General features: G+C 40.6%; 1 protein-coding gene across 5 annotated transcripts in view; it reads left to right on the top strand.

The window, feature by feature from the left end:
• Positions 1–20,309, top strand: part of MCTP2 (multiple C2 and transmembrane domain containing 2) — a 237,448-nt gene that overhangs the window by 150,755 nt on the left and 66,384 nt on the right. For all 5 annotated transcript variants that reach the window (XR_005838055.1, XR_005838054.1, XM_040642742.1 and 2 more), the window contains 3 exons: positions 910–1,011; positions 3,442–3,516; positions 5,586–5,705. Coding sequence is in view for 3 of the 5 variants with exons in the window: in XM_040642742.1 (XP_040498676.1) it covers positions 910–1,011; positions 3,442–3,516; positions 5,586–5,705 (297 nt within the window). In the remaining 2 variants the exon portion in view is untranslated. The remainder of the gene's footprint in view (positions 1–909; positions 1,012–3,441; positions 3,517–5,585; positions 5,706–20,309) is intronic.

The raw sequence follows: 20,309 nt of genomic DNA, 5'->3' as shown, positions 1-20,309 counted from the left end.
ATGTTGGGGTCCATTGGCAGGTTAGGGTATGGAAGTGATGTGACCTGCTGGCTGAGAGAGGATATCAGAGGGACTTGTTTATTTTGAAAACTTCTCAGCATTTTGTGCACTGTAAATATCTTTGGATTTTGACCTCAGATTCAGCTACGTTCATGGATTTAATGTGCATTGCTCCATGGCTGTGAAACACTGATCATTTTATTAAAATCAGTTCCTTTATTCATTTCTTAAAAATACTTTAATAACCTCTTTACTTGGGGATAAATTTAGATTTATAGGAAAGTTACAAGGATAATCTAGAGCTCCTATACACCCTTCACTTTGTTTCCCCTAATGTGAATTCTTCACATTGCCATGGTACATTTGTCAAAGCTAAAAAAAGAAAACAGACACTGTGCATTATTGTCAACTAAAGTTTGGTCTTTATTTGGACATTACCAGTTTTTCCACAGATGTTCTTTTTCTGTTCTGGGATCCAACCCAGGGTACCCCATCGCATTTAATCATTTTGTCTCCTTCTGTCTTCTGAATTGTGACAGCTTCCGAATCTTTCCTTTTTCTCATGACCTTGGCAATCTTGAGAAGTCCTGGCCAGGAATTCTGTAGAATATTTATCATTTTTAATTAATGAAAATGTATAACCTCTGGGATTTTTTGAAGGAAAGCCCATGTAAACCTACTAATAATTTATACCACTAGTTTTCCATTAATAACCCTGTTTCAGCCTGTTGACTGTTACTTTATCTTTTTATCAGTTATAACAGCATTGTAGAATTTAAAGTTGATATATGATGGGTTTAATATTTGCCGAATATCTACTTAATCTGTGTGTGCATTGTACAGTCTCAACTTTGCCAGTTCAGTTTAAACCCCCTAGAAAGTTGGTATTTTATCTATTATTCATGACAGATTCGAGATGGACAACCAAATTGCTACGTGTTGAAGAATAAAGATTTAGAACAAGCTTTTAAAGGAGCTATTTACTTGGAGATGGACCTCATATATAATCCGGTAAGTCTAGCTGGGCCAGCCATACCTCCCAACTTCTCTGTACCTAAGTAAAAGATGACCAGCCTAGCGAGACTCAAATCTGTGTAAAATGTTTCAGAAATGTTGCAGCTAGAGAGAGAGAACAGGGTTCTAAACCTCAACTATAAAATCAGTGTGGGACAATCCAGTTTTCAACTGGTATTAATCCCCTTGACCAGTAGAAATGATGGTGTTTAATTCCCAGCACATCCAAATGTCAAGGAAAAAACAAAACAAAAAAATAAATAAAAGGAGAAATTAGTTTGTTAGCTTTATTTCCAGTAATCTTCTCCAAGGCCACAGCTGGTGGTCAGACAGAGGTATTTTCAAGCCCCTGACATGTAATTTACTTGTTACGGTCGATGTCCTGCTATCCACCACTACCAAGAGAAGTAGTTACTCATTTGGAAACCACAGTTAAAGGAGGAATTTTTAAAACCTATCTTCAACCTTTAGTTTAATATAAAATATTTAAATACTCATTCGCCAATCTTTAGGTATGGGCATAAAATCTGTTTTTTTATAGCATGGACTTATTATGTTTAGTTCTGTCACATATTTCTTGCATAAATATTACCTCTAAAATAATATCTAGTTTCAGGTTTGTTTTTTTTTTAAGTGGAGATCTACTTTAAAGATACAGGACAATCTGAATATAGAATTTTCCAGTCTGTTTTTTTTTTTTTCCATAAAATCTTAACCTCAGTATCTTTTTAGGGACTGACCTTTATCAAGGCTTTCTAGAGCAACACGAATTTCAAGTCTTCTGGTCCATGCTTGGATTTCAATGATTTATATGATAATTGATTAAAACGTGGAATTATAATAATGGGCAAAACTGGCAGAAACAAGATTGGGAGTTAGCGCAGATGATTCTCGGTAGGCATGTGACTTGGTTATTGTGAGCTGAGCAGACATTCCTTAGCATGCAGAGACGTGGCCTACTTAGCTGGGACCATGCATATGCCATGGTATCAGCGGCAGGTTCCGGAAAGGAAAAGGAGAGCTCAGGTTAATCCAGTTAGCGGTATAAATGAATGTAGGGTAATGGAGCTTTTACAGTAATTATAAGAATGGCAGCCATTTAGTGGCCACCTACAATGGGCCAGGCTCTGACATTATTGCATTTAATCCTCCCAATAAACCTGGTAAATAGGTATCATTAATGCCATTTTATGATGAGCAAATGGAATTAAATAAGAGAGCTGATTTACTAATAAATGAGTGAGTCAGCATACAGATCCAGATCCTTCTAATTCTGCCGAGTCCTATGCTAACCCACTTCTTGTTTAGTTTATTTAAGAAAGGGGGGTAATCAGAAGGGAGAATGAAGCATGAGAGACTATGGACTATGAGAAACAAACTGGGGGCCTCAGAGGGGAGGGGGGTGGGGGAATGGGATAGACTGGTGATGGGTAGTAAGGAGGGCACGTATTGCATGGTGCACCGGGTGTTATACGCAACTAATGAATTATCGAACTTTACATCAGAAACCAGGGATGTACTGTATGGTGACTAACATAATATAATACAAAAACATTAAAAAAAAAAGAAAGAAATGATTCATAGAATCAATGGCAGGGACGTTTTTCTATTTTTTGTCTCCAGTCTGGGGGTGGTGGTGTTAATTCCTAGGTTTTCCCATTGAGTTCCCTTTCCCTTCAAGGAAATCCTCTGTGCGTGTTTACTACCGATGACCCTTCATGTCCTGTTTCCTTCTGGCAAGCACTTGTATTTAGACCAGGCACACAGGTAAAACCTGAGTTTTAGGGAAGAAAGCTTTACCAAGCAAATATGTCAGTTCTGTCATTTTTCATTTGTCCATCCGACGGAGTGGAGAGGGACTTGAATTTTTTTCATTGAATTTTTCTTCAGGACGGTGATTGGGACAAGCCAGGAAATCTCTCTGAACCTCAATTTCTTCCCCATAAAATGGGTCTCAAATGACTCATCTACTTATTTTTCCATAGACTTGAGAGGAAATGAGATTCTCTGTGGAAAGATGTTTTTATAAGCGGGAAACCAATTTTCATAGACAAGGTGTTTATTATTGGTGAAAATTGTGCAAAACCTTGATCGGAAGGAAGTTTTACTTAGAAACTGGTTCAAGTCTCCTGAACCCAATCTCCACAGTGGTTTAAAATACCTCCATTGATTTGCAAAGTGGGTACAATGCTCTTGGAGTCTCCTGGATCCAGTCTGACCTACCCAAGTGTGCTGGTGAAATGAGATCCCCGGGACCACATGCAGAGCCCAGGGGTGTCCTCCAAAGCTCTGCTCCCTGCCAAAGGCCTGAGAGTCAGAAGATATTGGTTTCCACATTCTTCCCAGTCCTGAACAAGAAAAAGAGAAGAATGAAGTCCATTTAAATGCTGCCCTCCCCCCTTTTTTTAAACAATGATGTCTTTCTAGGTCAAAGCAAGTATTAGGACCTTTACTCCCAGAGAAAAGCGCTTTGTTGAAGATACCCGCAAGCTATCCAAGAAGGTAGGTGGGTAGGTAAACGGGCTCCTGGTACACTCAGCATCGGAAGTGCTTATTTGTCCTTACTTCGCATCTCTCCCCACCTCCCCCTTTCCCTTCCTTCCTTCCCCTCTCCCTCCCCTCCTTCCCTTCCTTCCTTCCTCCCACCTTCCTTCCTTTTTTCCTCCTACCATCATTCTCCTCCTCCTCCTTTTCCCTCTTCCTTTCTCTCTCTCCCCTCTCCCTCCCTCTCTCTCCCTCCCTCCCGGTCCTTCTCCCTCCCTCCCTTTCCCTCCCTCTTCCTCCCTGTCTCGCTCTCCCCCTCCACCCCCTTCTCTCAGCTTCTTCCCATCCCCTTTCCTTCCTCTGCCTCTCTCCATCTGTCCCACAACAAGGACCTCAGGCAGCAGGATCAGAAGGAAAAGACTGAAAACATCGATGTTGGATGAAGTAGAAGGTGTCAGCCCTCCATTCACTTCCTGAGCCATTCTATCAAGGAACATTCCTAGTGTCAGCCTCTGTAGGCTCTCTGACTTGGCTTGGTCTGCTAGCCTCAGTTAGGGCCCTTTCCGCCCCTGTCCTCACAGGCTCGCAGGGAGTTTTTCTGCCCAGGGAGGCCTTAACAGCCTCAGCCCAGTGGCCCTTACTGGCATCTAGCCTCGAGGTCCCCCACGCTGCTCCGACCACTTTCGTATTGTCTAAATGTTTGGAATGTGTTGGCGGTTTACCTCACTCGGAGTTCACTGTCTCCCTCTGCCTGTTTCCCTTAATTCCTCTCTCAGTTTAACAAAAAGGGATGATCAGAGCCCAGAGGGGAAGTTTTGCATTTTTTTAATATGACCTTTATGTTTCTTTTCGGAGTCCCTCCCTGTCTTGTTCAGAAGCAGTCCAGGATTTCACTCTGTACCTATTGTCCCTCTTCAGTTGTGTAACAAAGAACAAAGTGTCCCCTTTTCAAAGTGTTTATTACTTCCACCACTTCCTGTGGGGTGAGCAGCTGTGGGTGACATAAAGCAGTTAAATATAAATGCATCTCCTCATCCTTTTGTTTCCCGTGAACTTCTGGGCACACTTGGGAAAGGCCTGGAATGTCTTCTGAAGGGAGCATCGCAATGGTTTGTTTTGGTCTGCCATAACATTGAGTGTAATATTTATTTGGCGTAATCTGAGTAAACGTCTTTTAATAATATTATTATTATTATTATTATTACTGCCTTGTGCCCTATTTACTTGAAAGGTAAAACCTGAGTCGAAATAGGTGGGGTAGCTGCTTTGCAAACAAGTTGAAATGAATCTGCCTACAACTGGGAGAAAAGACGTGTCCTTTGCCAAGCATGACCTCTGCGTGGGATGGCTTTGGGCTCTGAGATCTCCAGGGGACTTGGGGGCTGAGATCCTGGGGTCTGTGTCTTTCACGACGGTGTGTCTGCAGAGTTTTATGCTTATGAGGCAGGTACTTGAGGTCACTTACTATGTGGCAGGCACTTTCAAAGGCCTTCAATTTTCTTTACTGTCTGCAAGGTGAATATTAAGATCAACCCCATTGTTTAAGACAAGAGAGGTTAGGAAACTGATTGGAGGTTGCACAGCTAGGAGGTGGGAGAGCTGGATTCTCCTCCCAGAATTAGACTTTCCTATAGACTTTTTCTTCTGGACTGCATGAGCTAGAATCCCTGTACATCTAGTTTCTACAAAAATCCATCCATTTCCTTCTTAACTAAACAATATAGACTCTCTCTCTCTCTCTCTCTCACACACACACACGCACACACACACACACACACATACACACACACACACACACACCAAATGCCCTGTTCCTGTAGCTTTTACCAGCTCGGTTTTGTCCTGGATATTATTGAAACAGGCTGTTCTCCATCAAAAGAGCTACAAAGTACATTGTATTTTTTTCCTTCTATGGATGATGGTGTTTTAAAAAGAATTTTAGAAGAAGCATTAGGACTTTTCCTTTCTATTATTTTTTTTTAATTGGCAGCTATACAAAATATAATTTAAATGACTGAGCTGCCTGATCTGAAGAGAATATTTGGAGTATTTAAATCTAGTTCCTTCTTTTTCATTTTTTTTATTAGATCTTATCAAGGGATATAGACCGTGTGAAAAGGATCACCATGGCAATGTGGAATACAATACAGTTCCTTAAAAGCTGCTTCCAGTGGGAATCCACGTTGAGAAGTGTCATTGCGTTCGTGGTAAGCCTTGATTTTATGTTCAAATTATTTGCTTCTGAGTCCCAAATCCAAATGCAGATGGGTTTTATTTTACTGACATGAAGCAGAGTAATACACATTCAACGTAGCTGAAGTTCACACCTGTAAGGAGACTTGAAAACATAAATGGTAACCATTCATCTTTCTGAAATATATTACAGCATAGATGAATAGATATCTTTCTAAGACTATACTTACATCAGATTTATCCTTGGAAATCCCTTAAATTACCCAAATCTTACCCATGTACTATCTCTCAGTAAGTTTAAGAGACCTAGGTTCTATATATTTGTAAAAATTTTTTTTCACTCAAAAATGTGTCTTTATATACGGCGGTTATTGTTATATTAACTGTGTCTGTATAGTTCCTCCATTATCTATATTTCTCCCCCTCTGTCCCAGCGAATGCGAGTACTTCTTGAAAAATGACGGTTGAAAACTCACATGATGAAATTGCTTTAATTTATGTTTTAAGTATATCTTCACAAACTTCGATAAAAAACATCGATTCATAGCAAGCCACTTGAGTCACATGACAAGGTGACCCAACACCACGTAAGACAGTGACTAATGTGCATGAGATGTACTCTTCCTTCTCTCTGACAATGCTGGCCCATCCTTAGGAGCGAAATAAAATCACAGGATCTCAGAAGACCTGCAGGAGATCTCAGAACCACCTCAGTGAACCACCGAGGGTCCAGGAATCTTGTCAGGACTTGAAAGTTAGTGCAGTGCCCTCACCTTACGGCTCTGGGCACCCTCCGCCATTTGTAAAACGACTTGTTCTTGATGAGATTGGTAGTGTCAGGCATGGAAGGAGAAACCAAATCTCTCAACTGCTAATCTTGTCCCTTTTTTTTTTCTTTTATCATGCCATTAATCTTTGTACCGCGCAAAGAGCACAATAAGGCCTAATAGGATGTGTGAGTGGTTCTGAGTCATGATCTTTGGTAAATCATGAATCTTCTGTCTATGTTTTTTTTTTTTTTTTACTGTCCATGCTCTGTCCTACCTCACAGGCACATCGTCATTAAAAATTTGTTAAAAAAAAAAAAAAATCAGCCCAAGATGTCAGTGAGTTCAAGGTCACTCCCATCCTTATTCCTTATTCCACAAACAAATGTATCAGCTCTGCATGAGGCTTTTTCTTTGCCGTGGAAAACATTCTGTTTGGTTTCATTAATTTTAGATTTTTGTTGCGTCAAGAAGTAGAGGGCCGTTGATGGCTGTGACCTGGACTTTTAATATACTTTTTCTTTGGTCTGAAGTTGCTAAAAACAATTGGCCTTCGTAAAAACATTAATAAGAATGCTATTAATCCATAGCTGTCTCGTCTTGGCATTTATTCATCTACTTCCCTTTCTTACAACGTTCTTCTCAGCTGGGAGCTTCATGCGTTGGCTTCTTCTTCAGCCTCCCCACCTCCGCTTCCCACCTGAATTCTCTTCAGAAACTTTCCACGGAATGTTCTCTTGTGATTCTGGGCAAAAGAGGAAAGTCGGCACAATTGGTGGCTTCTTCCAGTCAGCACCCCAGCCAGGCCCTGTGAGGAGGAGAGGATTTCCTCTTTCTTGAGCTCGATTTCTGGCACGGTGATTTTTAGAAAAACAGAGCTCCGTTGCACTGGCTTATGTAGGAGAATGACAGAAATGATTAATGGGCTGCCGGCCTGATCTGAAGAAAGATTAGAACAGATGAATAGAAATCGGGTGTCTACTAGAGGGGGCTTCGAAAGGGAAAGGGAGCTTTGGCAACGGGACCACCGTGCGGTCCCTGCATGCGTCCGCCCTGAGGGCACCACGCCGGGAAACACGCTCCTAGGCTGGCAGACATACGTAGGCGGCCACTTCATCCTCTCAAATCACTGTGGCCCACAAAATGGAAGAAAAAGGTGGTGCTCTCCTTGCTGGTTCCCCACAGTGTGATTGTGCAAGCGTTCGTGAGACTGGGGGAGTCTCCACTGCATGTGTGTATTTACTGGGAGACCTTTCCCACTGGACATCACTGAAAAAATGCAGTCAATTAGGAATGATACATGCATGAACCTTTTCTCCGAAGGGACTAGAATGAGGACTGCTCCCTTCAAGGCCTTTAGTTTTCAGTTTTAATTGGAAATGCTGTGTTCGAATGTTTATCTCATGTCTACTTTGACCAGCTTTGGCAGATCTCAGAGATACTACAGATAGAGACAGGTGGTTTCTCCTCTCCCTAAGCCGATACAGTGTAATCTTATTAGAGAATGTTTTTGTGACTACGATCATCATAGCCATTCCAAACTCTTTCCGTTCCTAAAGCAAGAGTGTACAAAGGAAAGGTACTTTTAGGATAAAATAAAACTATGTATATTAGTCTCCCTTATTATATTGTAAGATTACGGATAGCCAAGCCTTCATTTTTGGGGAGAACATTTTGCTTTTATGCCTCTTGCCTATATACTTCTGGATGTTAGCCCTCTTTACAGGTGGGTAGTGTCACGCACTGGTGTGGTACTGTGTCCCCGACTCGGTGGGACCCCGTTAAGGGTTGTCTTTCTGCAAAGCATTGGATCCTCAGGTGACCTGGGCCAGAGAAAGGAAGGGCTCCTAGGATGCTGAAGCCCTGCTTCTTCTCTTCATTGTTCCACTGTGGAGAGCGCCGGGTTTGTCACTGGTGGTTCAGCCTGATTCCTGTGATCTACCGAGGACAGGATGCTGTTACCTGTCCCTATTCACTGGCGTGACAGTTTGTTCATGCTTCGTCCATTTGCCTTGGCGTTACGGGGGCGGAAGAGTTTTGTGATGGTCTGAAGCGAGGTGTCAGTCCAAGGTTTTACTAAATAAGAGGGACTGCATTTGAAGGCCTTTCTATATTCGCAAGTAGGATAAGTGGTATCTGAGGGTTCACTGCACAGGTGTGTGAAGAACCATTTTTGGTGGGCTAGTTCCCAGTGGGGCTTTGCCTTCCCCTCGAGGTCCAGGAAGTGACTCTAGAACCTCAAGATAAGGGCAAAGCTATAGTAATTTTTTTCTTATGTTTTGTCAGATAATATAAAATAGCCAATTAACATCATGTCAGTGTCTCTATTTTCAGATGAGACAAAGCATGAACACTGTAGGATCATGGCTGTTCATTTTAGACTTTATGAAAGAAAAGCATATGTTTTCGAAGGATTCCTGGGGGTGTGTATACATATATCAAACTTGTTGAAAGCAGGGTTCAAGACAAGTGGCCTATAAAGATAGAAGTCCACATCGTGTCTGGTCAGAAGTGGGTGGACAAACGTGGGATTTTTTATCTTACTAGACTGTCCAGGCGTAAACCCCTCCGATGTGGGATTAATTCCCTCTCTACTTACCCAGAGTGGCTGTATTCCCAACACTTGGAGAAGAAAGTTGTCTTTAATTCACTGACACGTGCTATGTGAATGCCGCCTACAATATTGAATTCGTTGTTGTAAGAAATTCAATTTGGACTTTTTCAGAGTGGTCGAGTCATTCCGAATCATTCGTCTACAAGCTCGGTTTCTGTTTTGTTAGCATGACTATGGAAATTTTTGCTCATGTTGTCTCTTGAGTCTTTCTCTTTCATCCAGATTCTAGATATTTTACTGTGCTGCATTTTCTGAGCTTGGCTTGTTATAAATTAAATATGTGTATATTTTCTTTTTTCTGCTCAGAGAGTCCTATTCTCAACTTTTCCAGCGGGAAAACAAATTAATAGGAGATGTCAGTTTATTGACAGAGGCCAAGGGTAACTAAAAGTCATGCCTAGAAGAAGCACATCTGGGTATTTCCCTGTGAATGGATTTGTAATTACACGTGGTGTTTCATAGACCTGCACATGGCCATTGTCAGACACAGACTTTCACCTCTAAGGGTCTTTAATAGCTCATGTTTCAGTGCTGACTGTGGGTCGGGCGCTGTCCGAAGCCTCTTGCAAATGTTACCTCATCTAGTTCTCACCAATACCTGCTGATGTAGGTACCGGTTATTACCTTCTTTGTACAGATGAGAAAAATGAACCCATAGAGGTTAAATAGAGTGTCAGGGCTCATATGCTTTTAAGAAGCACAGCTGGGATATTAACCCAGACCATCAGGCTTTCGAATCCATGTGTTTAACCATTGGGCTGTACTACCTGTCACTGATGTTCAGAATCACAGTAATTGTGGTCCTGGTATTTAATTAGATGATAATGACTCTAGGGACAATGACATTGGCCATTTCAGATATGTATTTAGATGTAATGAGTGGGAGTTAAGCCTTTTCCAAGATGCTTTGGGGGTGGGGGGATACCCTCATCGTTTGGGTGGGAATAATTCATGGTTGTTACATTCACAAGAGATGGAGCCAGGACTAAAGAGGCATAAGGTGGAAATGTCTGTACCATCCCTGGGGACCAGCCCAGACTCTGGGAATCACATGCACAGGACATCCTTGGAATCTAGCTTGATGGTCTGGAAAATCTCAGTGGCTGGTTCCAGGCTGAGCCCCAGATTGGAGACTGAGTTATTTTTACCCACTTTGCAGGGGAAGCTCTTAGATGATGGAGAAGGGTTTTCAAGGGGTGCATGAAGGCTGAAAACAGCTACGTGAAAGGGTCGTGGATGGAATCTATACTTCTGCCAGATTCTTTTTGAGAATTCCAGGTTGTTCAAAATAAGGACTAAGAGTAGAGACAAGCACATTTATCTATCCATCTACATTAATGCATTCCTTCAAAATGTCTTAACAGCTATCAGAGAGAGAGAGACCCATATTTCTAGTACATGTGGGGGAGTGGGGGTACTCTATAGCCCATCCCCATGTTTTGGTACAAATACATTACTTAATGATAGTTAAGATGAATTGGATTTGTTCTCAAAAGATAATTCTGCACTGTGATGTCTATACTGTGGAACCAGTCATCTACAGGGGGTTTTTGTGTGTTTGTTTTATTTTTCTGTTGGGTACATGTATTTTACAAACCCCAATACTGTCTATGAAAAGACCTAAAGTTACATTATGGCATAAGTGAATTATTTTTTTTTTCATATGACAAAAAAGCATTTACTTGACAGATGGCATCATCAGAAGATTATTTTAAACACCAAAGGTCTCCTAATGCTGTAAAAAAGGATTGCATTTTTTTTTCAATTTTCCACTAGTCTTTCAGGCACACACCTATTGCTTCAAGGGAGGCAAGTCTGTGGGGCATTGATGGATTCCTTATTTTATTAGATTTTTACTTGGACGTTTGATGTTAAAAAGTAATCTAAATCTACCATATATCAATGGGTATCTTCATAAAGCTATGATTTTAACATCTGTGACTTTTTTCCTCAATTTTTTGAGTGTCAGAAAATGAAGAATTTCTTCTTCAGAGTCGACAGGGCCTGCAATGTGATATATAATTTAAAGCATCAATCAACCTTCCCTCCTCCAATAAGGTTAAAAATACAGTTCCCCACTTGCTTAGTGAAACCCCGTATTTAGCATACATGGAATTCTCAGCTTGTAGTGATCCTGGAATGTTGAGAAATGTGAAATGATTTCACAGCAAATTTATAAACCACAGCACCAGTGACAGAATGGACCCTTCCAACCCACATGCCATGTGTGTGCGTAAACATAGACAAATACACACACACACACACACACACACACACACACAAGCAAAGGTATTTGGGAAATAGCGAAGTTTCACCATGCAACATTTTGTGAAAATCGTTTCGTTAGCATTTCATATGAGACCTTGAGGATTGCTTCTGCCCATGATGCATTCTGTGGTCTAATGAATGTTCAGGTTGAATGTGCTTTGCTACCAACGACAATGCTAACGGGAATTTTGTTTTTAAATCAGTCTCTTAAAATAGTGCTGGTCCATGTCTTCTTGATGCTTTTGATACTTATGTGTTAACTGTGTCTAAAAGATTTACTTCTTCTTTAAGTTCTCTCATCAATTTATTCACAACTAGATGCACCTGCATTTCATTAAACATTTGGTGGCTGTTTCCATATCCACCAGAAGTCAGTTCTATGTGCAAAACAGACCTCACTCCCTGTTCAGTAGGTGTTTGCGCAGTTGGAGTTCAAGATTAACAGTATTTCTCTAAAGCTGAGAAAAAAATCCAGTTCCAATAACCATTTTGTCTGGAGGAGAAGATATTTTTTTTGACATTTTAAATGCATCCATATCTACTTGTGTGCAAAATGTATAAATATATTGTGTAAAAGGCTTAAAATATTTGACAATTTATTGTTTTATTTAACATTTATAAGGCGATTTCCCAAATCTTCCTTTTCACAGAGGACTACATAATATACCTTCAAAAATATGTTAAAGGGTTTTCTCAGCATTTTTTTTTTCATCAGAACAATCCATCATCGCACATTGTGATTATAATTTTTACAACATAATTGTACCTTCTATTGACAACTTCTCAGGCATTAACTAATTATGCCATTTAATAAAATTACAGTAATTGCATTAAAAGATTATCTGTTGAAAATTTAAAAGGACACTCTTAACTATTCTAGCATATTTTCATGTTTATATTTTCAACTTTATAATTGAATTGCACTTTCAGACAGAATCATAGCTATGCTGACTGAAATCAGTTGGTATTTTGGAGTGTCCCAATTTTGACGAGTAAGCATTAGAACTTCATTTTTTTTTTTTTTTGTATTATTCCTAGAAGAGCATACATTGCCAGTCTTCACATGGCCCCATTAGATAAGAAGTGAATGGTTAACTCTCACTTTTGTATGACAGCTGCCAGGTCTATATGGGAATGCTTTCGTCTCTACCTGCTGCTTCCTCTGTGCTTTCTGGTGGGATACACTGACACACATACTCGTTTTCTGCCTTCTGTGAGTTTTCTGGTTGGGAGCCATTGTCTTTTGCAGATTCTCAGTGAATTCAGTCTCATTCTCTCTACTGTCCAGAGATACCCTACTGTTAATTTCAACTTGGTCCTGAGTGTAGGGTCTTAAATCTTAGAGAAAGAAGAAATCTGGAGGTCATGTCACTCCTTGACCCAGCCAATGCCCTCTTCAAGCTTGCCCCATTCATTCCCTCCCTCGCTTTCTACAACCATTGTTTGTCCAGCGTCTCAAGCATAGTTAGGTACTGAGATACGAAGATGAAACTGTCACGCTAAGTCCTCACCAGTCTCTTATCTGCCTCCCCTCTTTCCCCATCTCTCTTCATCCCTCTCTCCCTTCCTCCTTTTCATCCATCTACCCCTCCTCCCAGCTTCTCCCAGCCCCCCCATTTCTCTTGCTGCACCCCACCCCCGCTTCTTTCCACTGCCCTCCTCTTATAGTTGAAACCACAGCAGTGCCATTTAATGATTAACGCACACCATACGAAAAATTAAATTTGTCCTTTGGAGATCAACTTAATACACATTAGAATATTTTAAAAATATGAAATCGGCTACAAATGTGGGTGGAAATTATTATCTGATCTCACTATTGGTAGGTATGGTGTTGTTCTCCTAACTCAGAGAGAGGCTCGCTAAAGCAGGTGCACACACACGCATGTGCATAGTTGCTGCTTCATCACAGAGGATGACGTGTGAGGACTTGTGGACGACCTGTTCCAGGATGGGGGGGGTGCAAATCATTGTATTATATGCCATATATTAGTGTTCGAGAGTCAGCTATTCCTAGGGCTGTTTCATGTGCATAGAACCACCAAATACCAAAGCATGCAGCTCTGTCTTTAAAGCTCTGAGAATACTCTTCATGTTCAACCTAGTAAATTAGTTCTTCACATCAAAAATGGAGGAATTTTATTTCTATGACCTAATAGTTCAGGTTAATGTGAAACACTGAAGACTTATTCAGTGTAACTTAGCCATATGTTGGAAGGATTGTTTTATTTATTTTTTTTAAGATTTTTTATTTATTTATTCAACAGAGATAGAGACAGCCAGCGAGAGAGGGAACACAAGCAGGGGGAGTGGGAGAGGAAGAAGCAGGCTCATAGCTGAAGAGCCTGACGTGGGGCTCGATCCCATAATGCCGGGATCACGCCCTGAGCCGAAGGCAGACGCTTAACCGCTGTGCCACCCAGGCGCCCCTGGAAGGATTGTTTTAGGACAGTGTGAGCTACAGAATGTCAAAGGTCCCATCTTTTACCTCTGCATATGTCCTTATGGTTTATGTGTTGGGTACACAGCAGGCTTCTAATCTATGCTTCTTGGAAGAGTGCTAGAACCAGTACAAACCATCTGTTAGCAGATACTGCTTTCTTTTTATTCTAACTCCTCCTCTGGCCATGACAGCCTGTGGCCCATCAGAAGGTAAAATCCGTAGACAGCCTAACAGCTTCATCATAATCTTGTCTAATGTGCATTTTTCTAGCTTTCTCTCGATGTTGCCCATCCAGAGGGGTGGTGCTGATCTACAGCAAAAGGGCCAAAAGGCAGCCAGCAGCTGGAGAACCAGGGGGAAGAGGAAGGGAGCTGGCAAATCTCTAACCCAATCAACAGCCCCTGAATGAGGGGGATTTTATTTTTGATTCTTACAGAGATGAGTGCTTTTCTCCCCCCCTTCTCCATCTGTTTCTATATGTGACACCTGGATGTGCAAACATTTTGTATGATGCAAAAATAAAAAAAAATCTAGAAATAAAAGAGAAGGAGAGGGAGAAAAATCACCGGTGTGTGTGAAAACAGTTATAACCTGTTCCCTGCTTTTGGTCCGGACCTGTTGAAGAGCCGTGATCAGCAGCTGTATTTCTGGCTAATTTGATACTGCCTTTTTTTCTTTTTTTGGTCCGAGCTTTGTCATTTGTTTCAAAGCTGTCATTTTTATTAGTCTCTCTGGCTGATCTTTGGGGCTCCCCATCAGGTGGCGTGTGCTCTCCGTTGTCTGGCTGGGCTTGGCAAGCTGATGGCCCTTTTATTGCCATGTGCAGTGCGGGCGTGCTTGCCTTAGCCTGTAGCCTGTAATTAGACCCACTACAGGCGACAGTTATAGGAGAGCCTGGTAATCATTCTAGCCGCCTGATCTGATGTTTATGGAGAAAAACCTTCTTTGTGGTCTGGTGAGGGTTTACTATGCTGTATTGTACTTTTTGCCATTTGATTTATGACTTAGGAAGTTGTGTTTTGCTACCTCTCCTCCTCTCTCAGTGTTGTGTCATTGGCTTTTTAAATAACAGCTAATTTGGGGTGGGGGGAGACATTCAGTGGCCTGATATTCCAACTCTCACTTTGATTTAAAAAGTTGCAAAGACAATTAAAATCCAATTCAATAGGTCCTCATCTAAGCCATGTTTCTGTACAATGTTTGCTGATTTTTAATCTCACTGGGATTTTCTTATAGCCCAAATCCATATATAACCAATATATACATAACCCAAATCTATCTATCTATCTATCTATCTATCTATCTATCTATCTATCTATCTATTCTGGCCCTTTAAAATGACTTTTCTATTTCTGAGCAAGCTTTTTAAAATTTTTGTTTCAAGTTATTGCCAAAGATGCTTCATTTTGTCAAGGAAAAAAAAAAGAAGAAAGAAATGCACTTCTTAGCTCACTAGGTATTGAAAACAACACCCTCATGGCTACTGTTTTAAGTCTGGAAAAGCATGGAGCTATAGAATGTTACATTAGAGGGTCCTTCATATTCAGTAAAGTGATTTTCCCAAGGCCTCCTGGCTTGTTAGAACAGAGGTTGCTGCTCAACCCCTATACACTTGTCTAGTATGTGCTGTTTATGGTCATGAACTTCACAAGTATGGTTTTAGTTCATGAGTATGAACTATGTCTACACGATAGCCATGAATTATGTTCTTAAAAATAAAAAACAACATTTTTCCTGAAGTCTTACATTTGAGCAATATTGTATATGTCTGCAGACCTGCTACTCATAAGGGTGATATGGCTGAGAGGAGCAAAAGTCTCGAAGTTACTTCATATGCATCTGGCTGACCCTTCTCTTGCAGGGGATGGATCCTTGTTTTCGTTTCATTTCTTTCTTTTTTTTTTTTAAGATTTTATTTATTCATTCGGTAGAGATAGAGACAGCCAGTGAGAGAGGGAACACAAGCAGGGGGAGTGGGAGAGGAAGAAGCAGGCTCACAGCGGGGGAGCCTGATGTGGGGCTCGATCCCAGAACACCGGGATCACGCCCTGAGCCGAAGGCAGACGCTTAACCGCTGTGCCACCCAGGCGCCCCCATTTCTTTTTTTTTTTTTAATTTATTTATTTATCTACTTTAGAGAGAGAGAACGAGCATGCATGCGTTGGCGTGGGGATGTAGGGTAGAGGGAGAGAGAGAGTCCCAAGCAGTCTCACCCCGCCCTCGCAGGGCCCAAGGAAGGGCCGCTGGGTGGATTCCAAGACCCTGAGATCATGACCTGAGACAATGTCAAGAGTTGGTCACTTAAACCAACTGAGCCAGCCAGGCACCCCAGGTGATGGATCCTTCTAATCCAAACTTTATGTTGATAGTGACGAAAACATGAATATGGTGATGACGATGGTGATGGTCTGTGCTTTCGTGTTGAAGCTTTGACATCTGCTCTTAAAACTTGTTCTTTATTGGGTTACAGTAACACTTAGCAAAATACTATCTAACCTTTGTCTTTTGTTTAAAGAGCAACAAAACCCTAGGTACGAATTTGCTGTTACTTTCTTCTCTGGTCTATTTCTTCTCTGCTATAAGCCAGGTATATGCAGTTATAAACTTTTTTTGTAAACTGTTCCTTAGAAAACCTGCTGTCCTTGGAAATCATTGAAGTCCTCATCATTTTGGTAAGGAAAATACTATAGGCTAAGTTTCCATCAGAATTTTAGTTTCCAGAATTGGAGAATGTGATGTGTGCTTTGCTGTTTAAAAAAAAAAAAAAAAAAAAAAAATGGCTGCCTGTGGCCACAGTCCCCTACACCTTTCAGTAAATTTAATTTTGCATTTTCTTGGTGATTTTTACATGTTTAATAATATATATTGTTTCAAAAGATAAATAATTGATACCCTAGAAATTTAGTGCACACACACAGGCGTACACAGACACACACACAATAAGAGGAAGAGGAGGAGGAAGAAGAGAAGAAAGGAAAAGACGAAAAGAAAGAATGGCAAGAGCCTGACCATTGCTTGGCTTTACTTAAAGATAGTCCTGCAGGTGGCGATAGAAACTCATAAATGGTAAAAGTCCAAGGTAAATTTCTGTGGATTGCTTCTTGGGGATTTTAATTTCAGCAATTTATTTTTAATTTAATACAATCATCTACAAGCAGAAATCATTATATTAGTTTAAAAAAAAAACTCAAGTTTTGGCATTGCGTAATCTCTTTTTATGATAATTTACTCAGATATTCTATGGCATGTTCATCTTTACGCACAAGGGATGAGATCCGAATTAATGTGAAGTTGGTACAGATTTCCTAGGACAACAATTTTAAGCCTGTTTTCCCTTTTATTTTTAATTTTCTTAACTGAAGTTGTACGCCTATGCCATTGGTCAGGGTTATTAAGTCCTTTGCTATTGTACTAAATTGCTCAGGCATAGTGCTGTGTGTGTGTGTGTGTGTGTGTGTGTGTGTGTGTCTGTACACAGATACACCTTCTCATCAGAGTATTAAATCCAGTCGGTTCCAGAGGGCATTTCCTTCCTTAGCTAATTGTTCATGGTTACCTTTAATCTGAATGGAATCACGAATTCCTTGAAAGCAATTTTACCCAGGGATTAAAAACATAAACAATTTCTTTTAAAACATTAGAAGATGCATAGTCGATATGGTAACATTTTTTCCAGTTACTTTCTTTATTTCATTTTGAATTTTAGGCAGTGTTGAAGCAAAGTTAAAGCATTCAGTAGATCTTTCTTTATTGCTAGTTAAGGTTCAAAAGTTCTTAAATTGCTTTTCGTGGGTATATATTTTCATCTGCCATTTTTTCCTTCTCAAGTTGGGGTTTGCAAATGCTAACTCCAAAGTGATTTGCTGAAACATAAAGCTAATATGCAGCTCTTCTCTTTTCTTGCAGTCTCATTTGAAAAACCTTGGCAGTACACATTTTCAAGGGGGAACTGCCTTGATTCTAAGAAAATGTAATTATTTTACTTTACATGCTATAGGCTTTAAATGCTAAGTGTCATCAACAAAGCTGTGATAGTCTTGAGCAAATTATGTCAATTTCGGCCTTTGTCTCTCTTGTGAACATTTCACTAAGTCTTGTGATAAAGTTCAAAACCAATAAGGTCTTGTATACCATAAGCTTGGGTACAGAATTTCTTATAATGGAAGGGGGAGGAAAAGAAAAAAGAACAGAAAAGAAACCTTCTAGCCTTCTTATATTCTGTTTCAATTGCTATTCCAATTACTCATGAGGGAGAAAAGTGGAAAGTAAGTCAGAGTCTCAGAAAACCTATTTTGCTGTCTTTGTATAAAGAATATTCAGTTCTCTGCTCTGTTAGCAGCTGACCAAAATCTAATCCATTAAAAAATATATCGTGGTAAGCAGTTCTTGAAAATGTTTATAATAAATGGTAAAAGCCAAGCTTCCACTGTGAGATTAGCAGTTGGAACAGGATGTGTTCATCAGGAAATAGGTTATTGCCTGACCAGTGTGTCTTGCCATGTGACCTGCAGGACAGATGAAGATTTAAAAGCTTGGAGTGCAAGGAGTTTGATTCCCCCCTCTTTGCTTTCTTTTGCATATTACAGTACTGTTTATCTCACCTGGAATTTTTTTTCAGTGAGTCGATTCTGAAGTTCATTTTATAGACAAAAAACATCAAACGTTTTGGAGGTTACCCCCCTCCCTGCAGCCCATGCTCATCTAATGACCCATCCATATTAATGCAACTACGGTAGTCTCCCCTTCTTCGCAGTTTTGCTTTCCATGGTTTCGTTACCCGGTGTCAACTGTGGTCTAGGAGTAGAAGACCCTCTGTCCGATGTCTGTCAGAAGGTCACTAGTAGGGGCGCCTGGGTGGCGCAGTCGTTAAGCGTCTGCCTTCGGCCCAGGGCGTGATCCCGGCGTTATGGGATCGAGCCCCACATCGGGCTCCTCTGCTGGGAGCCTGCTTCTTCCTCTCCCACTCCCCCTGCCTGTGTTCCCTCTCTCGCTGGCTGTCTCTATCTCTTCAAATAAATAAAAATAAAATCTTAAAAAAAAAAAAAGAAGGTCACTAGTAACCTAGCACTCCGTCCCATACAAAAGATATTTTGAGAGAGGCCACATTCACATAACTTCTGTTATAGTATGTTGTTATAATTGTTCTGTTTCGTTACTCGTTATTAATCTCTGTTGTTAATCTCTTACCGTGCTTAATTTATAAATTAAATTTCATCATTGTATGGGAAAAACACAGCATATAGAGGGCTCGGTACTCTTTATGGTTTCAGGCAGCCACTGGGGGTCTTGGACAGTATCCCCCGCAGATAAGGGGGGAACTACTGTAATTCACTTTTACAGAACAGACTTTGTAGCTTTAAAAAATAATAAGAGAATTGTGAAAGACTATTTTCCAGAAGTCTAGACTCCCCTCCCACCCCCCATCTTAAAGATACAGGAAATACGCAGAGGATTAAGGTGATTTTCCTGCTTTTGCTTGATTGCAGTCTGGTCTCAGACCTAGTGGACAGTAGTGCTTATGAATAATGCCTTCTATGTGGATGATACCTATAGTAACACACGGAGTGACTAAGAGATCAAATATGCTGGCTAAAAAGCCTTAGGGAAGCATTATGTGTCTGAGGTCTGATCTATTGTCTGGGAGGTCGGAGAGTGTTAATGCACTCTGCAAAGATTACACTCCCTCTCTAATTGCTCCGACACTTCCTTAAAGGATTTAAACAGTCAGGAAAGGTGACGCTCCTTGTCAATTTTTGTCTTCTGCCTGCAGTTGAAGTTTATCTGTCTTTCCACTGAGACCACTAGATCAAGTAACCCAGCCATTGTCAAAGGCATAAACTCTGAATTAAGAGTGAAAGCAATGAGAGATGTTATTTACAGCTCCATTATTACTTGCTCTTTAAATGCTTTGCATTCCATTTCTAGTGTTTACATTGTGAAAATGACAGCATATCCGTGTTCAAAATGGGGGCTGAAAAGAGTCTAAGGCTTCACGTTGATTTTTGATCAGATTTGTTTTCGTAATCTTTTCTCAATGCCGTAAGGCCCAGTGTGGCATCTTGCATTTAGGTTATTTCCATTAAAGACGTGGAGGATGGTGAACTTTAGCATTTCCTCTGTGCTGCTTGCCCCCCTGTGCCCCCAACACACACACACACACACACACACACACACACACACACACACACACACCATTCTGAAATGTTTATCCTGAATTAGGCATTTACAAGATTGACCCACCCGAAGGACCTGGTGACTTTGTCCAGACCATCACTGTAAATTTCAAACGTTGTGCAAACACATTTTTAAAAAGCTCTCTTCTGCATTAGAGAATGCTTCCTCGATCCTGTGTGTCCAGGAGCTGATAGAGTAAATTTTATCAGAGACTATGTCTCTTACGTTGCTTTGATTATAACTCAGTATTTTGAAAATGACACTGAAAAGCTTAAAGGAAGGTGTTACCCGTTCTTCCATCACAGTAGTTTAGGAAATATTGGGGATTTGTATGTTTGAGCAAGCATATTGA

The sequence above is a fragment of the Ursus maritimus genome, unplaced genomic scaffold, assembly GCF_017311325.1.
Source record: "Ursus maritimus isolate PB19 unplaced genomic scaffold, ASM1731132v1 scaffold_27, whole genome shotgun sequence".
Lineage (NCBI taxonomy): Eukaryota > Metazoa > Chordata > Mammalia > Carnivora > Ursidae > Ursus > Ursus maritimus.
Note: the sequence above shows the minus strand (reverse complement) of the source record. Positions and strands in the feature narration are given on the sequence as shown.